Source organism: Notolabrus celidotus, chromosome 11 (assembly GCF_009762535.1).
Source record: "Notolabrus celidotus isolate fNotCel1 chromosome 11, fNotCel1.pri, whole genome shotgun sequence".
NCBI classification, from domain to species: Eukaryota; Metazoa; Chordata; class Actinopteri; order Labriformes; family Labridae; genus Notolabrus; species Notolabrus celidotus.
In genome coordinates this window covers 15,942,533-15,958,957 of record NC_048282.1, presented here as the reverse complement: position 1 = coordinate 15,958,957, position 16,425 = coordinate 15,942,533, and the positions used below count along the sequence as shown (strand labels likewise).

At 38.9% G+C, this 16,425-nt stretch overlaps 2 protein-coding genes across 2 annotated transcripts; both read right to left on the bottom strand.

Moving 5' to 3' along the window:
- Window positions 1–4,652: 4,652 nt before the first annotated feature.
- srm (spermidine synthase) lies at window positions 4,653–9,090 on the bottom strand. Its single transcript, XM_034696152.1, has 8 exons — window positions 8,841–9,090; window positions 8,347–8,467; window positions 8,153–8,245; window positions 7,889–8,042; window positions 7,717–7,800; window positions 6,128–6,273; window positions 5,840–5,962; window positions 4,653–5,724 (listed from the first exon to the last, which is right to left on the bottom strand). The coding sequence occupies exons 1-8, from the start codon at window positions 8,969–8,971 to the stop codon at window positions 5,707–5,709; spliced, it is 870 nt and encodes a 289-aa protein (XP_034552043.1). The 5' UTR covers window positions 8,972–9,090; the 3' UTR covers window positions 4,653–5,706.
- A 3,731-nt stretch (window positions 9,091–12,821) lies between these two features.
- LOC117821824 (spermidine synthase-like) lies at window positions 12,822–15,574 on the bottom strand. Its single transcript, XM_034696339.1, has 8 exons — window positions 15,262–15,574; window positions 14,672–14,792; window positions 14,472–14,564; window positions 14,202–14,355; window positions 14,033–14,116; window positions 13,593–13,738; window positions 13,297–13,419; window positions 12,822–13,210 (listed from the first exon to the last, which is right to left on the bottom strand). Exons 1-8 carry the CDS (start codon window positions 15,390–15,392, stop codon window positions 13,193–13,195), a joined length of 870 nt encoding a protein of 289 aa, XP_034552230.1. The 5' UTR covers window positions 15,393–15,574; the 3' UTR covers window positions 12,822–13,192.
- Window positions 15,575–16,425: the final 851 nt, after the last annotated feature.

The following is a 16,425-nucleotide window of genomic DNA, read 5'->3' as shown; positions in this document are numbered from 1 at the left end:
CTGGTCTGCTCTACGTTTCTGCCTATTCTGACATTTATTGATATTTTTGTTGCTGCAAGAACTTCTCCCTGTCCATCAGTTTGTAGCTGTCCACCTCTCTTTCTGCTCCTTCTCTATCCTATGCTCTCTGCACTTCCAGTCGAGACAGGTGGCTGTTCACCATGAGTCCGGTTCTGATTGAGGTCAGATGGTAGTTTTTTATAGCTACTTGTGCGAGTGCTTACTCATGGTGAATTATGCTCAGTCTTTGTAGACATAACAGATTACAGTCTATAAATGCTCTTATGACATGAAAGTGTCATGCCACAAATTACAGTATGATATTTGGGTTACATAAATAAAAATTGCTACAGTGTAGATATCTTGTTCTGTTTTTATTGTTTATTTAACATGTTTTTCCCATGTGAAGCTCTATGTGATCTTTCCCTGTGAAAGTTTCTTGAAATGTCACACTCACTAACAGTAGAGTCTTTGATTCAGGATAGACACTAGCCATGAGAAGAAATGACTGGTTTGTCCTATTCTTCCATGACATAGACTGTTTAAAACATGTACATAGTCACTGAGATGTCACCCATTAGGTTCTGAAGAAGAGGCAAATATACACATATGCATACTTATGCAAATATATGCATAACCCTCTGCCTCAATATGCTTAAAATGAATGACTTAAAAAATAATCTCCTGTTGCATGTTTTACAAATGAAAAAACAAACTGTTTTTGTACCAGCTGTCAACGTGTATTATTTTTCTGTAAAAATGGGAATTTAAACAAGGGGACAGTGGAGCATCCCAGGCTTTGGTAGCCAGCCTCAAGTGGACTCTGAGAAACTGGCCAGGACTTTGGGTGTATAAAACATGAACAGAAATACAGCCACCCCCAGAGAAGCTGAAACTTCTAGAGCTCCCCCTGGTGACTGGCTGCAGTTTAGGTCATAAAGCCTACCTCCATGTTACAGGTACACTGTGTAGTATTATATTGTGTCGAGGAATATATTATGGTGTGGTTACATTTGTGTAGAATCATTTGTTGACTTGCGATACAATGAGTTCTTTTATATTTACATAAGGAGCTGGCCACCTGCCACATAAGCCGCCATCATGCAGCACCATGTTTCTACAGGGGCACAGGGCAGACAAACTAGTAACACATGTTCTTGTGTTTGGTGAGTGGCTGCACAAAATGCACCGGTTAGAAGACAATGAAGACGAGATGAGAGTGCTTGTTGTTCTGCACAAATTTTTTTTTATTAAAAGACATTTTTGATGGTAAAAACTTGGCAAATAGAGGATTTATTTTATCATGCATCTTGTCCTCGAGGGCCACTTTGGATTCCCCAACAGAAGGGGTGAGCAAGGGAGCGTTTCAATCTAGAATCTGATACCTAGTTTTTGCTGAATATTCCCATTTCTACACACTGTATCTTAACAGATGAATCGCAGGTGAAACTAGAAAACCAAAATACAGGTCAAATAGTTTTTATCAAATGAGCTTTAAATCATATAGTTAGTTCTTATCATGCTGATGTAGGCGCAAGTGTTTATTTTTCTTATAACTTTTCTTTTAATGAGTTATTTGTTGTCAAAAAGATGACAGCTCTGTTGAAGAATGCCGGCTCCGGTAGCGAATTAGCGGGGTAGAGGAGGAAAAGCGAGAGAAGACGAAACAAACGATAACACAAGAGACATTAACCTTGGCATAGCCATTAGTGTCCGCCAGAGACTGTATAAAATATGGACGTAGTATCCGTAACGTCACCCATCTGTTTCTGAAGCGCTGTTTTGAGGCCAATCGTTGGTGGCATCCATATTGCTGCTGTCAAACGATTGTGACGTAAAGAGGCGGGCTTTGAGCCTCCCAGCCAACAGCTTCAGTGTTCCCGCCTGTCAATCAAGTCAGCTGTGTCTCTCATTGGAAGACTCATGATCTCAATATCTTCAAAATTGCTGCGTTAGAAAAAAAATCACCCCCCATACAGTGTGTGCCGATCAAGAAATGAGCTATCCAGACTACACTCGTCTTTTGTACCAGGCTGTAAACATGTTCATTTCTGTAAAGATCAGCTTTTTTCAATTGGTGTGTATGTGGTTGCTGGTACTTCCGGAGCCAGCCTCAAGCTGATCCACGATGAACTGCAGTTTTTAGCACTTTTGCATTGGACTCATATTTTTAGACCGGAGGTTGCTGCTTGGTGTCTGCAAATAATCTGTTCTGCTGTGGACTGCACTGACCTGAGAGATCTTTGATGTTTTTATTGTTCAGTTAAATGTGTATTTTAGTTAGCAGAAGTAGTGTGACATCAGGCATATCACTTTTGTGCATGCCGGGGCTCCACCAGTGCTATATGTCATCTCCCATAGGCAGTATTTCAGCTTCATGCCTCACAATAAGAGGTGAAGATGGAGGCCCAGTGTCCATATTAATATACTGTCAATGGTCCACATGCATGAAGTATGTGAAATTAAACATATCTGAAAAAGATTTTGAACAATATTTTAACAGGATACACAAGAGACAAAAAAGTCATGAACATTTTTGGATTGTCATTCTTGAAAACAGGGGGACGGCTAAGTCAGTTAGACTCAGTTTTATTAGTTTTTCATGTAATCAGTCCATTTAGAAAGAGAAAAGTACATTTCTTGTCATGGTTAAGACTTTCCTACACAATATCATTTAGAAGTGTTCCCTGTTTCAACAAATTATACAACAGATTGTTACTTTTATGATGCGTCAGTCTGATAAAATGAGGAGGTTTTGAAAAACAAGTGTTGCATCATACATAAAAACCATGCTCTGGTTTAAGAGCTGATTATTGAGGCCTTTTATGAGGAGGAAAACACCACTAAATGCAGCCCACAGCTTAAAGAGAAGGGTGTTTGTAGCTACTCCTAAAGCCCTATAAAACCAAATTATCCTGGTCTCAAGAGACAAACTCCTCAGAAAAACTAATCATGGAGGCCTGATTACAACAAACTTTCTGGAGTAAATTGTTTCTAAAGTGTGTAAAGTTGCAATCAACCTCCAGGAAATACCACTAGAATAGCACAATTAGTCGGAGTTTACAGATTTGTTGTTGTGACGTCTTCAGACTGTGCTACTGGCAGGGAACATACAGTACTTTTACTCCGGTTCGCCTTGGTAGATGTGTTCAAGTGGATTTTTGTGCCATCGATACAGTGTTTGAGCTATTTTCTTCATACACTGACGATCTGTAAAAGGCTTGGAGCGATCAAAAGATGATTGTTGAAATGGGGCTATTGTGGATTCGGTGTATTTGAAGAACATACAATAACAGGCCTTCTTAAAAGTATCCACAGTCCAGCCTGCAAGAGATGTCAATCTTTGGCTAGCGTCAGCATGACGACTGGTAAAGGGTCTTCTAAATATTACCCTAATGTGCATGGAAGTCTCCATTTTTGCTACATCCTCTTAAAGTGTGGCATCCAGCTCAGCCATGACAACTCTATAAAAAGGGTGCACAAAAGAGTTCACGAGGTAAATGCTGCATATATTGGGTATGTCTATTTGACTGCAATAAAACGTTAAAAAATGACTTCAACAGGAATTTGAAAAGGCAACTGATGCACTGCCTTCAAAGTAATGTATTTCGGAAGCAGCCATAACTGTTCATAGCAAATATCAAATGAAATATTTATGGCTCTCTCTATGGCCTCAGTGTGAGACAATGGACAAACAGTATATTGTATTTCATTCTCTGCATTATATAATAAGAACACAAACAGGCACTTAAACCTCGAGGCGAAAGGTCTGTCAACGTCACACACTGCAGAGGCAGTGCCACATTAATGTGCTGCACTGTTGTAGGTTAGACAAAATTTGAATATAAAACCAGTGGCAACTGACTGAGGGTCTCCACAACAAGGAAGTTGATGCAACTGAGGGCAACAGTAGCACTTCAAACTGCAAAAACACTGACTGCCCTGAACAATTTACCAGAGCTGAGGGGCTTCTCATTCAAATTCAAAGAAAAACCAAGGTACTATAGTGAACAGTGCAATTTGAAATGCATGCCTTTAAACCCCTTCAGCCAGTGAAACTACTCATTACAGTTCAAAGGCTGCCATCTTGTGCCTGGATACTCAAACTGCACAAGTTGCACACACACAGATTGATGTTCATACCAACACCTTTGAAAATGCTATCACATGCCGACTGAACAGCAGCTGAAGTGCTCCTGAAATACATCACATATTAATGTTTGACTGGAACGTGATACTGCTTTGGTGACGATGAGTTTGAAAATAATTGTCAGGTTTCAGGAAAGGGAATAGAGATGCAGAATCATTATCTCACTCTCCTTATGTGCCTGTAGAGCAAAGATAGTTAGATTTGCCTTTAAAACACATTGCATACGCTGTCTTTTTTTTATTTACATTTTGTTTATGAGTGATGCATTTCACTGTTAAAATAAAGCAGAATTTTAAAAAAAAAATTGTTGAAAGAAATCATTTTCAACTTAAGCTGGACAAGACAGCAAAGATGTACACTTTGTCCAAAGAGGTGCCAAAATGTACATAAATACAAAGTTCCTTATAGTAGCTTTAATAACTAAATGATCTAAAACTCTGCGGTCATATTGTACAAATAAAGACGCTATATCAATAAGTAACTGATCACACACAGACCCAAATTAACCATTGTATGTTTCCAATTTATTAGCTTTATAAAAACCCAAATCATCACTCAGGTATATGACACCATTTCTCAATAAACATTCAACGTGGATTGACAACTTAAGAGGTAACTAAAGGTGATAGATGATGCAATGACTCAGCATACAGGCTTACTACAGTTGAAGCTCACTACTAGTAGTCAATCCCCCAATACTGCAAGTATGATTGCATAATGAATTCCCATTTCAAATACATTTTCCTGCACTGCTGAGCTCCAATGCCATCCTCAATTTCACTTCACATCATTAATTCTTCTACTTGAAATCACAAATCAAAGATGAGAATCAATTAAATCATTTCAACTTCTTTCATGTTTGGTTTGTTTAAGTTCAAAGGGACAATTTTATGAACTACTCGAAGCACATAAGCTATTTGTCTAGGACACTATCTGCCTGGTACAACATGATAAGTAATCTTTCTTTTTCAACAAGGAGCAACCAATTTGAGGCACTATAGGGTTCATATGTAGACACATTATTATGGATATACAGTCATGACAGATGGCATCTGTTTTCCTATGAGCACAGATTGATAATATACATTACAAATAAAAAGTACAGCAATAGATTACATAAACATGCTCTATATGGTATGTAATATATTGCATAATGGGTGGATGCAATGAATCCAATAAACAGTACACCGTTTCAGCATGAGGTCAGATTCTGATGGCAATGCTCTCCCCACTCAGCCCAGCCCCTTAAACTGCTCTTCATAAAATGCTGATAAGATATTTACAGAGTAAAAATGAAGAACCAATTAAGTCCTGTGAATAAATTAACATCTAGAGTGTGTAAGACTGAAGGAAGGGAACATCCAAGCACACTAACACTTTCTCTGTATACGTCAGCAAGCTTCGACCCACTCTGCCCCCATTATAAAATCTTTAAGAGGCTTCTCTTTTCAGTGGCACTGAGCTTGTTGAGGAGGAGCTGACGCTGTAGGACAAAATTGTTTATTAGTGGTTTGAGGGCCAGGTAGAGGGGGACTGAGTTAGTTTGTTGATGCTGGTCATGCGTCATTCAGTACCTGTCATGGTAAAGAAAAAACAGAGTAAATAGAAGATATTTGTGGTAACAGTTGTAAATTGCACTGAAGTACACATCAGATGATTTTGAGTTTCAAGGGTTGTTAAAATGTTTACCTTTCTTGCAAACTCAGGGAGGACGAATGATGCTTTGTGAATTTCAGGGTTGTAATATTTAAGGCTCATATTTTCCATTTCTTCATTTGACAAGGCTTTCACTGGTTCCTTGAAATTTGTTGCCTAAATCAAAAAAGAGCAGGCTCATCAGTCATTTGATGGACTTTGCAAAGTACTTGGAACAGCAGGCAAGTTATTGTGCTACCTAACAGTTTTACAAGCCGGAGGCAATCGCACAACAATCAGGTGTGTGGAGGACGGCAAATGGAGAATGACAGGGGCACTTACAGGATTTTTACTACACAGCATGAATCCAATTTGGCCACTGGGATAAGTTGGGATGGTGCCGTAGGCATAGTCCACCACTGGGAATAGGGTCTTGCAGAAGGTTCGCATCTCCTTTATCAGCTCCAAATGGAGCCATTGACACTCTCCTGTGAAATTTACACAAGAGGAGAAGACAGAGCACAGTCATTTCCACCTTATTCTTTTTTTCTCTCTAGGAGGCTGGAAGACCGACTGTAGAAACGACAACAAATCTGCTTCATCCAAAAGGGGGTAAGAGAAAACACAATAAATAATAAATGTTGTATCATATTTTTTAGGGATGCACCAAAATGAAAATTCTTGGCCAAAACTGAAAACCAAAAACCAAAAATGAGGAAACCAAGGCCAAAAACCGAATCACCAAAATAAATGATTATGCAACTTATTAGTACCATTGCATTTATGGCTATGACTGTGTGCTAACCTCACTAAAATCAAGGATCTCATTGAACATATCAGACAATGAGGGTGCATGCACCTCATCTAGTTCAGAGAGACGAGTCCTTTTTTCTGCGCCCTGTTCTCCTTCTTCTGCGCTGTGTGCTTTTCGGTCTCCAAGCGGGTTCTCCGCAGCCATCGCGGCCTGGATCATTTCTCGTGCGCGCTGCTTTATTCCCACATCCAAGTAATGATCTTTATAACGCGGATCAAGTACAGTCTCGATGAAGTGCAGAGGATCTGAATAGATCTACTTCTGCGTCGCCCCTACGCAGCAGGGGCTGACGCGGACATGAGCCCCACATACTTGTGCGTCGATGTGTCCGTGTCGCGCAGCAATTCTCCTCTGAAACGTTTGAGGGCAGTGTGGTCTCTCTGATAGCCGGTCGCCTGCTTCCAGTCCTGCTACGATCTCTGTTTACTTTTCCACATCGATTCAGAGCGTGTTCTGTTAATCTACAGCTGATACATGTTGCTGTTTATCATACAGACATGATTAAATGAAGAATAGAGAGGAGGAGATGAAATACACGGCCGATGTGTGGCCGATGTCCGGGATACCGGAAGTGCTGTGAATGCGGGAAAGACAAAGCCGTCGAGCGGACCAATCACAGAGCTTGCGGTCCGCGTCGGCTCTACGCGTAGTTACATTTTGGAGGAGGTGCACGTCGGCTACGTGCGTAGGCCTCTGCGTAGGTACGGGAGCTACGCGGACCTACGGCGTAGGCTACGCCGTCGATTCGACGCAGAAGTATAAATCAGCCTTAAGAGTGTACTTTTTATTGTTTCCACCTCCGTCTCAAGCTCTTTGCTTAGAAGTCGCTTTAGTGCTGCAATTAAAGGAATAACGGATGCAGACATGTTGGTCCTTATCCAGACAAGCACGTACTGGCCGTGGTTCTTGCTTGCGTCATCACAACATTCTGTTTCGGCCGTGTTTTTCGGTGATAAAAGTATTTTGGCCGAAAACTGAAAATCCACTTTTGGGCCATTTGCTGACGCAAATTATCAGTGGCCGAATTTTCGGTGCATCCCTAGTATTTCTAGTAGAATGCTGAAAATACTCTTTTCTGCAGATGCTAAGATCAAACGGTGAAGTAAAAAGAAGTTACCCTGGGAACAAAGTATTCCATCACTTCTCAATGCTGCCTTCATCAGCTGATAGTAAGACTCCTTGAACAAACTCTCAGCAGGTCCTGTGAAGAAAAGGTGGAAAATCTCAGAATATGACAGTGTATGATCACTGCTTGCAACAGTGTGAGATGTTTTAAAGATTGTACTCACCAACAGGGTCTGATGAATCAGTAATTATGACATCAAAGGCATCCTGGTTCTGCTTCATGAATTCAAAGCCGTCTCCTACATGAAGGGTAAGCTTGGGACTGAAAAACCCTTTGGCCATCCCTGGGAGGTACTTCTTTGACACATTGATGACATCCTACACAACACCAACAACATCAGTATGAACAGGCATTACTCAGATTCTGTATTAAGAAAAAAAAGAGTGATCTGTTTAGCTCTCCAGAAGCTCCATCCTCATCCTCGCACCTCATCTATTTCACACATAATGACCGATTCCACCAGAGGATTCTTCACAACTTCCCTTAGTACACCGCCATCTCCTCCGCCAATAATCAGGACCTGCAAAGAGGGAGATGTGCAAACTGGTAAGACAGGAAACATGAGTCATTCATTGTGTTGCAGATTCATGATCATCCATTCGGTTAGTGAGTGAGTAATACCTTCTTGGGGCAGGGGTGGCTGCACAGGGGAAGGTTGGCAATCATCTCCTGATATGCAAACTCATCTCTTTCTGTGCACTGGATCACTCCATCCAGCACCAAGACATTACCATAGGTTTTACTGAAAGTGAAGTTACAGGACATAAAAGTATGAGGTACATTGAGAAACCTTAACTCCTTGTAGCTGCATATGTCGAGCCAGGATGTTTACATGGTTCAAACATACTTAGAAATGTTGTTGATGTTACCGTGTTTCTTGTTTATCTGTCACTATAAACTCTGATTTAACCCAGAATCACCGCCTGGCTAACTCTCTGTGATTTATTAGCTACCTTCTTAGTTTCACTGGGAGCTTAAACTTTAGCCAAACGCCACAAATCACATTCAGCTGAATAAACTTCTCATGATCTCACGAGCTTCGGATTGCTCATTCATTTCTTGAGTAAGACGCTGAAAGCTAGCAGCGTTAGCCAAGTTATGCTAAAATTACTCACCTCTTAAAAACCATAACATCTTGAAATTTGGATTTCTTGTGGTAGAGGACCTCTTCGACTTGGAGGCTCATGGCTTGGCCCGGCCATAACGTGCACATTTCTGTGAACCATCCTTTTTGAATGTGGTCCATGTTGGCTCCAGACAGCCACACACGCAACAGTAATGTTTCTGTAAGTGTGGCGACGTGAGTAACTTACGACAAAGATCTGACACTTCACCGTTTTCTGACAGCTAAACTTGATGGCTCGCGTTGTAACCAATGGGATGCCACTGACGTCACGGACTGGCCGTCACCAGAGCCAATGGGTGGGCAGCATTTACCGGTTCATGTATAGTTTGTGTGACTCTACACCACAAACGTCGAGCATGGTCCCGCCCTGTAGCAGTGCTGGAGCCCACGTGAAGCTAAACCACGGTGGCATTTTGCGCCTGCGCAAACCCGGAGTTAAAGGACAGGGTACTTTTGTTTACTTTCTATGCATTCAATTCCTACTCAAACTCAAGACTTACCTTTTTAGTCTTGCTTTTAACCGAGTTTTATTTTTATTTTTATTCTCAATAGTTAGATTTTTTTATTTATTATCTATTTCCAATTTAGTCACTTTTTTCTACTTTATTTATTTATGTACTTATTTATTTATTTTAAGTCTAGCATCTTAAGTTATTTTAATGGTTTAATATTTTAGTCTTTTATTATCTTCGAAATGTATTTTACTTTGGTGATTTTAATTTCCTGTTTTGAGTTTTAACATCTTATTTTACCTCCAGTGTTTCCTCATTAAGATATCATGAGAGCGTTTCCTCAGTTCGTTCAGCAACTTCTTTTTATTCTTTATTTATTCATTTTATTTTTATTGTTTTTATTACTATTGTTGCATATTGTGTTCTTAACCTTAGGATTATGGGGTGGGTTTGGGGTCGGGGCTGGGGGTCAGATCTTTTTCTTAATTTATTCTATTTTGAAGTTATGTACAGCACTTTGTGTTACAATGTCATTGTACGAAAAGCACTTTATAAATGAAGTCTGATTGATTTGATTGCTTGATTCTTTTTTTTTCAGAAAATCATCCATTGTGTTACAGATACATTTTAATTTTGCTTGGTTAAGAATGTAAAATGATAAATTCACGACATCTCCTTCGACCTATGCGTGGAGATTAATTTAATTTAATAAGATAAGATAAGATATACTGTAATAGTTGCCATATTTTATTTTATTTTATTCTATTTTACCTTTGAAATTGCTATTATTATTGTTAGATATTCCAATGGGGGAAATTCTTTTGTTACAGCAGCTTACAACACGGGACAGGGGAATACAACAATGTACTTACATAGTTAAAAATATAGTAACAATAATAATAGTAATGAAGGTAAAAAAGAATAGAATAGAATAAAATAAAATAGAAAAAAAATAAAATAGAATAAAATATGACTATTACAGATGTATACACACTATTTACACTTCTATCTGAAGTAAGGTAAGTTATTGCACGGATACAATTGCACCAGGCTATTTAAAAAAAACATACACAGTATGAAGAACAGTGTGATTCAGATGGATACAATAGGTATTTGTGAACGTGCCAAGTCACATAGTAACTGCTATGTAGTGGAATGAAGATGAGAAAAGATTATTAACGGGACATTATAGTGCTGGTGTTAAACAGTCTGATTGCAGATGGGATGAAGGAACTGCGGTAGTGCTCCGTTCTGCAGGGTGGGAGTCTCAGTCAAATAATAATAATAATAATAATAATAATAATAAATGCATTTCATTTATCACGCACTTTACTTTCTGAACAAATCTCAAAGTGCTACAGGACATATTAAAAGGGCAGTAAGAATAAAAACAGGACTAAAAACAGACGGTAAAATGCAGACACTTGTTAAAGACACTGTGGTTAAATAAAACAAGTAAAAGCAGCAGGGAAGGTCAGATAAAAATTATGGATAAAAACCAGGAAAATAAAAACTAGGGAAATGCCCTCTGAAACAGTAAAGGGCATTTCCCTAGTTTTTATTTCCCCAATTTATCATTGTAGTACTGTTACCAGTGATGCAGAATTTTAGTTTTCTTCTTGATTCTTAATTAAAATAATTTAGTGTTGCAATAAACTCACAGTGGTGAGTCTGGTGACATATTGTGAAATGTAATACGAATGCACGTTAAGAGCCTCATATCAACTTTTAAAACTATTTCGCATGTCTTTAGAATTGCAAATAGAAAACCTGAGGACTGAAGATCACTCAACTAGAGGTAGAGTTGATGCAACTGAGGGCAACGGTGACTTACATTGAAGGAAAAATAAATTGATCCAAACTTTTTACATATCTCTGCGTTCTAAAAGATAAAAAGTCCCCCTCAATCTACCCACTTTGAAACTGATTCCTCCATTACAGTTCAAAGGGTGCCATCCTGTGCCAGAATACAGAAACTGCACTTGGACCCCAATGATACTATTGCAGTAAACTACTGCTCATACCAGCATCTAAAAGACGATAAGTGAACTCAGGTGAAAAATAGCAGCTAAAACAGCCCTTGAAACACATCAGTTATTCACATGCATTTTCATTGAAAGGTGATTCTGGAATTGGTAGATCAGGTTAGCATGAGAACTGTCCAGACTAAAATAGCCCTGGACAATTACCAAATGACTACATAGGGTATTTACCCAAAGCCAATGGACTGTCTCATGTATTACAGGAGTTGCCTTCTGATGAGATGGTCATCATGCACCTCCTTGTCTCATATGGATTAGAGTAAACACCTGATTGTGTACAAATCCATCTGCAAGGTGAGTTAAGTTCTTTGTGCTTGTTCTCATCTGCTCTTACAAAGTGAAGTTATTACACTGGCACCAGGTTTCTAGGTGAGCCCCTTTGTCTTTTTAGGCCTTTTTTCTAAGATCAGGCCCACCGTTTTTGTGTAATCGGCCAGCATGATGATGTGCCTTGATCTGACTGATGTGTGCTCAAGACACATCATAGATGGCTAGTTTTGATTGTCAGGATAAATGAGGTGTTGCTTACTGGCCACAACTTGCAGTATCACCTCCCGAGGCCCATTTGCACAGGATGGAGTTGAGTTCCAGGTCTTAAAGCTTTGTGATGGGTTTGGATGATAGTAGGTATAACTCAGCATTTATCACTAAGAACTTCAGACTATGTGCTTTAAGAACATGTGGCCATCATTTCTTAGAGTATATATCCTCCCTGGTTTGACCCATTAGCACACTGGTGCAAGTTGCAGTAAGTAAAATGAATCACAAAGCAGCCATTAAAAGCCCAAAGATTTTTTATAATTTCAAAATAAAACCTTTAAATTCACGTACAATGTGTTTGATTTTCTTTTATTACTTTAAGATTGCTTATGTTTTCTATATTGTTAATGGGCTGTATTCTGCATTATTTGAGTTGTTTGTCTGTGAAGCACTTTCGTCAGCTCTCATAATGTAAATGTACTGTTGGGGATTTAACTTTTAGTGCCCATAGATTGCCCTCTATTGGGCATGAAGGCAAACTGCAGTGGTGTTGCTTAGTATTATACTGGTTCAAATCCTAGAACATCTTTTATTTATTTTTGTGAAGCCACTCATACTTAGTTTCAGTTATTATTTATACAAAAATTGGAGAGTAACCCAAGTGTCTCATCACTTTTCCCCTTAACTGGGATTTTCTTATTTGAAAACCCCTTTATCATGGATATCGAAATTTTTTACCTGAAATAATTTTTGCATTTTGTAACATTTGTTGGTGGCTGAACAGAAAAATATGAAATAACAAGTTATGTAACTTATTTATTAGAGCTCTCAATGGGTCATGTAGACACTACTTATCAGCTGACGGTCAATGTGATTTTGTGACTGTTTGTTCAGTTTAGACATTTCAGGAGTTAGTGATTCAGTGTAAAGCCTCACAAGACTACAGGTTCACATCTCGTACTCAAAGCAACATTTTAAAGATGAAACTCTTCCAAATCTAATTGATGCTCAAAGCTGAGCATAACTTTATTTTCCTCTTCAACAAAATGTACACCAATAGATTACACATACATAATCTATAATGTATAACGTAGTTGTGTAGGTGCAGTGACTCCAATCAGGTTTCATGGCAGTTCCCTCCAGACTCAGCCAAGACTGTAAAGTCTACCAACACAATATGCTGGTATGAGACTAAAGAGAGTATAACAAAAACCAAATACATCTGGAAAAATTACTTTTAATATCCCAAGTACGCAAGAGTGGAATGAGGAAGTATACTCTCTTCAGTTGTGCTGAGGACTCCTGTCCGTTTTTCAGTGGTCTGTGGGTCAGAGTACATCTTGAACATGTTGGGCTGTTGTTGCTGGTCATGCATCACTGAGTGCCTGAGGAAAAAGTTTGAATGTTTTAACTACTTTCAAGTACTTATTGCATGAAAATCAAAGATGTTAATTATTCTCTCAGCACTTACCTTTCTTGCAAACTCAGGCAGGACAAAAGCTGCTTTGTGAACATCAGAGTTGTAATATTTAAACTCCATGTCTTCAACCTCTTCATTTGACAGGATCTCCTCTGGTATCTTGAAATTGGTTTCCTAAAAAAAAAAAAAGGCAAAATAGTCATTTGATGGACATTAACAACCACGGGGGAGAGCAGACTGGTTATTGTGCTACAGACTGTTTTAACAATGAACCAAAGGTGTTTAGGCACTCTGGCAGCAATCAGGCATGTTGTGGATCACAAAAAGAGAATAGCTGGCACACTTACAGGATCTTTACTGCACAGCATGAATCCAATTTGGCCACTGGAATAACTGGGGACACAGGTGTAGGCATAGTCCACCACAGGGAAAAGCTTCTTGCAGAAGGTTCGCATCTCCTTTATCAGATCCAAATGAAGCCACTGACACTCTCCTGTGAAGTTATACAGTAAGATCAGTGATGAGCGTACAGTAATATCTTGTCAGTCTTTTTTTGGCACTGTTCCATCATCAGGTAGTTGGAAGACAGACTGTAGACTTATGAACATGAACCTCGCAAAGAAGTTAAACTATACAAATATACAACAATCAAGTTTTAGGTAGACTTGAAATTGGGAAGAGTAATTCATGATGATTTTGTGTGACCTGTGCCAAAATCACCTGTACGAACATGACACTGATGGAATACAAATAAGTGACATAAAACATACAAATGTAGATATATTACCTTGGGAACAAAGAACTCCATCGCTTTTCAATGCTGACTTCAAAAGTTGATAGTAAGGCTCCTGGAACAGACTCTCAGCAGGTCCTGCAACAAAAAAAACAGAGCTCAAACCAGGACTTTCTCATTTGACAGCTGGCAAAACAAGGTACTTTAAAACAGAAGCGCTTACCGACGGGGTCTGAGGAATCTGTTATAATGACGTCAAAGGAATCCTGGTTCTGCAACATGAATTCAAATCCATCTCCGACATGCAGGGTCATCTTAGGACTGTAAAACCCTTTGGCCATCCCTGGGAGGAACTCCTTTGCTACATTGATAACATCCTTTAGAGCAGACAAAATCAGTGTTAAAACAAGTAAATGTGCTTTGATACAACATAAGAAAATATGTTTGTAGCTCTCTGGTGAGAGGACAGATCTCATCAGTGGGGTTTTCGCACCTCATCTATTTCACACTGAACCACCTCTTCCACCAGTGGGTGTCTGACAACTTCTCTTGCTACTCCACCATCTCCTCCACCAATGATCAGCACCTGTGAAAAGGGAAGCGTTCTGGTGTCAAGACAGGAAACATGACTCGCTCAGAGTTTAGCAACACTGCAGATCCCTCAATTTTGAAGCAAATGAACATGATTGATACCTTCTTGGGGCAGGGGTGGCTGTAGAGGGGAAGGTTGGCCATCATCTCCTGATATGCAAACTCATCCCTCTCAGAGCACTGGATCACTCCATCCAGCACCAATACATTGCCATAATGTTTGCTGAAAAGCGACATTACAGAAAAGTTGAAGATACAATTGAAGGTGTGTGCACATTAAAGCTAAACTTAGTCTTAAAGTCTATATGGCTTATATTGTTTATAGTCTTATTGAACAAGCTAGTTTGCTTCAGTTCTTATAAACAGTCAATTAAAGTTTTGTAACCCTGATTTTTAAGTTGTAATGGAGGGTTGGGTTGCTCAACAGTAATTATCCTTCTTATAACCACTTTGGGTATCTATAAGGATTTGGGAATATCTCAAATTTTAGTTTAAGAAATATTTATTGATCCCAAGAGCATAATGTGGTGTACTACATAACTTTAAAACGCTCATGGGAATTTATATGTATTTACTTGATTTGCCAGGTGAAAGCTTCATTGAAACACAAACAACCCAAACAAAATCCATAGCTATCACACACTAGAAAGCAAACTATCAACCTCAGACAAGTAACTTTGCTACACGCTCACCTCCTGAAGGCCATGACATCCTGATATTTGGATTTCTTGTGGTAGAGGAGCTCATCAACCTCCAGGCTGGCTGCTTGGCCGGGCCACATAGAGGATAATTCCGTAAACCATCCGTCCTTAATGAGGTCCATGTTCGCTGCTGACGGTTGAAGGTAAGTAACGATGAAGGTCCAACAACTTATCGATGTGCGACAGCCTTACCTGGTGCTTCACCTTTTAAAACATGGAATGTTGCTGACGTCAGTTATTTAAATTGATGAGAGTCAATAGGACGGCAGAATGTGAGATACCTGTTTGTGCTAATATTGTTTGTCTTTCATCTGAGGCCTTTCATAATTTGAGCAACATTTTCACATGACCCGAAGCTTCAATTTTGTAACAAAAACTTAAAATAATAATAATAATTAACCTAAATGATGCAATTTTGTTATTATTGAGTGCTTTTTGTCTTTTTTTCTGAAAATAAGTAACCTCTCTGCTGCAGGCTACAACACAGGTAATTAAAAACTGTTTATTAAGGCCTACAGGAAAATTAAAAATGTTTTTGCATACTTTATTTCAAAAGATTTTTCAAAATGAACAAATTTGGAGTTGGTGATTTAAGGACAGTCACAGTGTCTTTTATATTTGCTAAGTAGCCTATTGTTGACTGACTACACAATTTCACATGTTTACACAAGGCTTGTCTCAGTGCTCACATAACAGTTATACCCTGGGGATAAAGTAAACAAAGACAGCAGCAAATTTGTCAGGACAGGACAACCCAAGATAGTAAATACGATCTTATCATCACTTTTCTGTGTACTTACATTTATAAAATGAACAATAGTGGTTGAAGTCAGCTGCAATGGAATTATGCTATATGATAAGGGCAGATCTGGACTGCTGATAAAGCCCTGAGAAATACCAAAGCAAGCTGAGAACCACAGAAAGTCAAACTAAGAGAGTGCTGTCTTTCAGGAGGTATAATATTAATTGCTTTTTTAGGGTAAAATTAAATGTCACGAAAGCTTTTAAGCTGACATAAAACCAAACATTAATATTTATATGACTACTTAGAAAACAGCAAAGCTGCAGATGATAATGTGCTATGATAGAAAGCATCAGGAAATTTATTTATTAATTTTTTGCTATGTAGGTGCTTTTTGTAACAACCCCACTTAC

Excerpts from the sequence above, each read along its gene's own strand:
- LOC117821824 (XM_034696339.1), bottom strand. The coding sequence starts at position 15,392 with ATGGACCTCATTAAGGACGGATGGTTTACGGAATTATCCTCTATGTGG. Across the intron at positions 14,793-15,261 it reads GATGTCATGGCCTTCAGGAG|CAAACATTATGGCAATGTAT; the intron begins GTGAGCGTGTAG and ends GTCGCTTTTCAG. Across the intron at positions 14,565-14,671 it reads GCCACCCCTGCCCCAAGAAG|GTGCTGATCATTGGTGGAGG; the intron begins GTATCAATCATG and ends CCCTTTTCACAG.
- srm (XM_034696152.1), bottom strand. The coding sequence starts at position 8,971 with ATGGACCACATTCAAAAAGGATGGTTCACAGAAATGTGCACGTTATGG. Across the intron at positions 8,043-8,152 it reads TTATGTGTGAAATAGATGAG|GATGTCATCAATGTGTCAAA; the intron begins GTGCGAGGATGA and ends GGTGTTGTGTAG. Across the intron at positions 5,963-6,127 it reads TGCTGTGTAGTAAAAATCCT|GCAACAAATTTCAAGGAACC; the intron begins GTAAGTGCCCCT and ends TTTTTGATTTAG.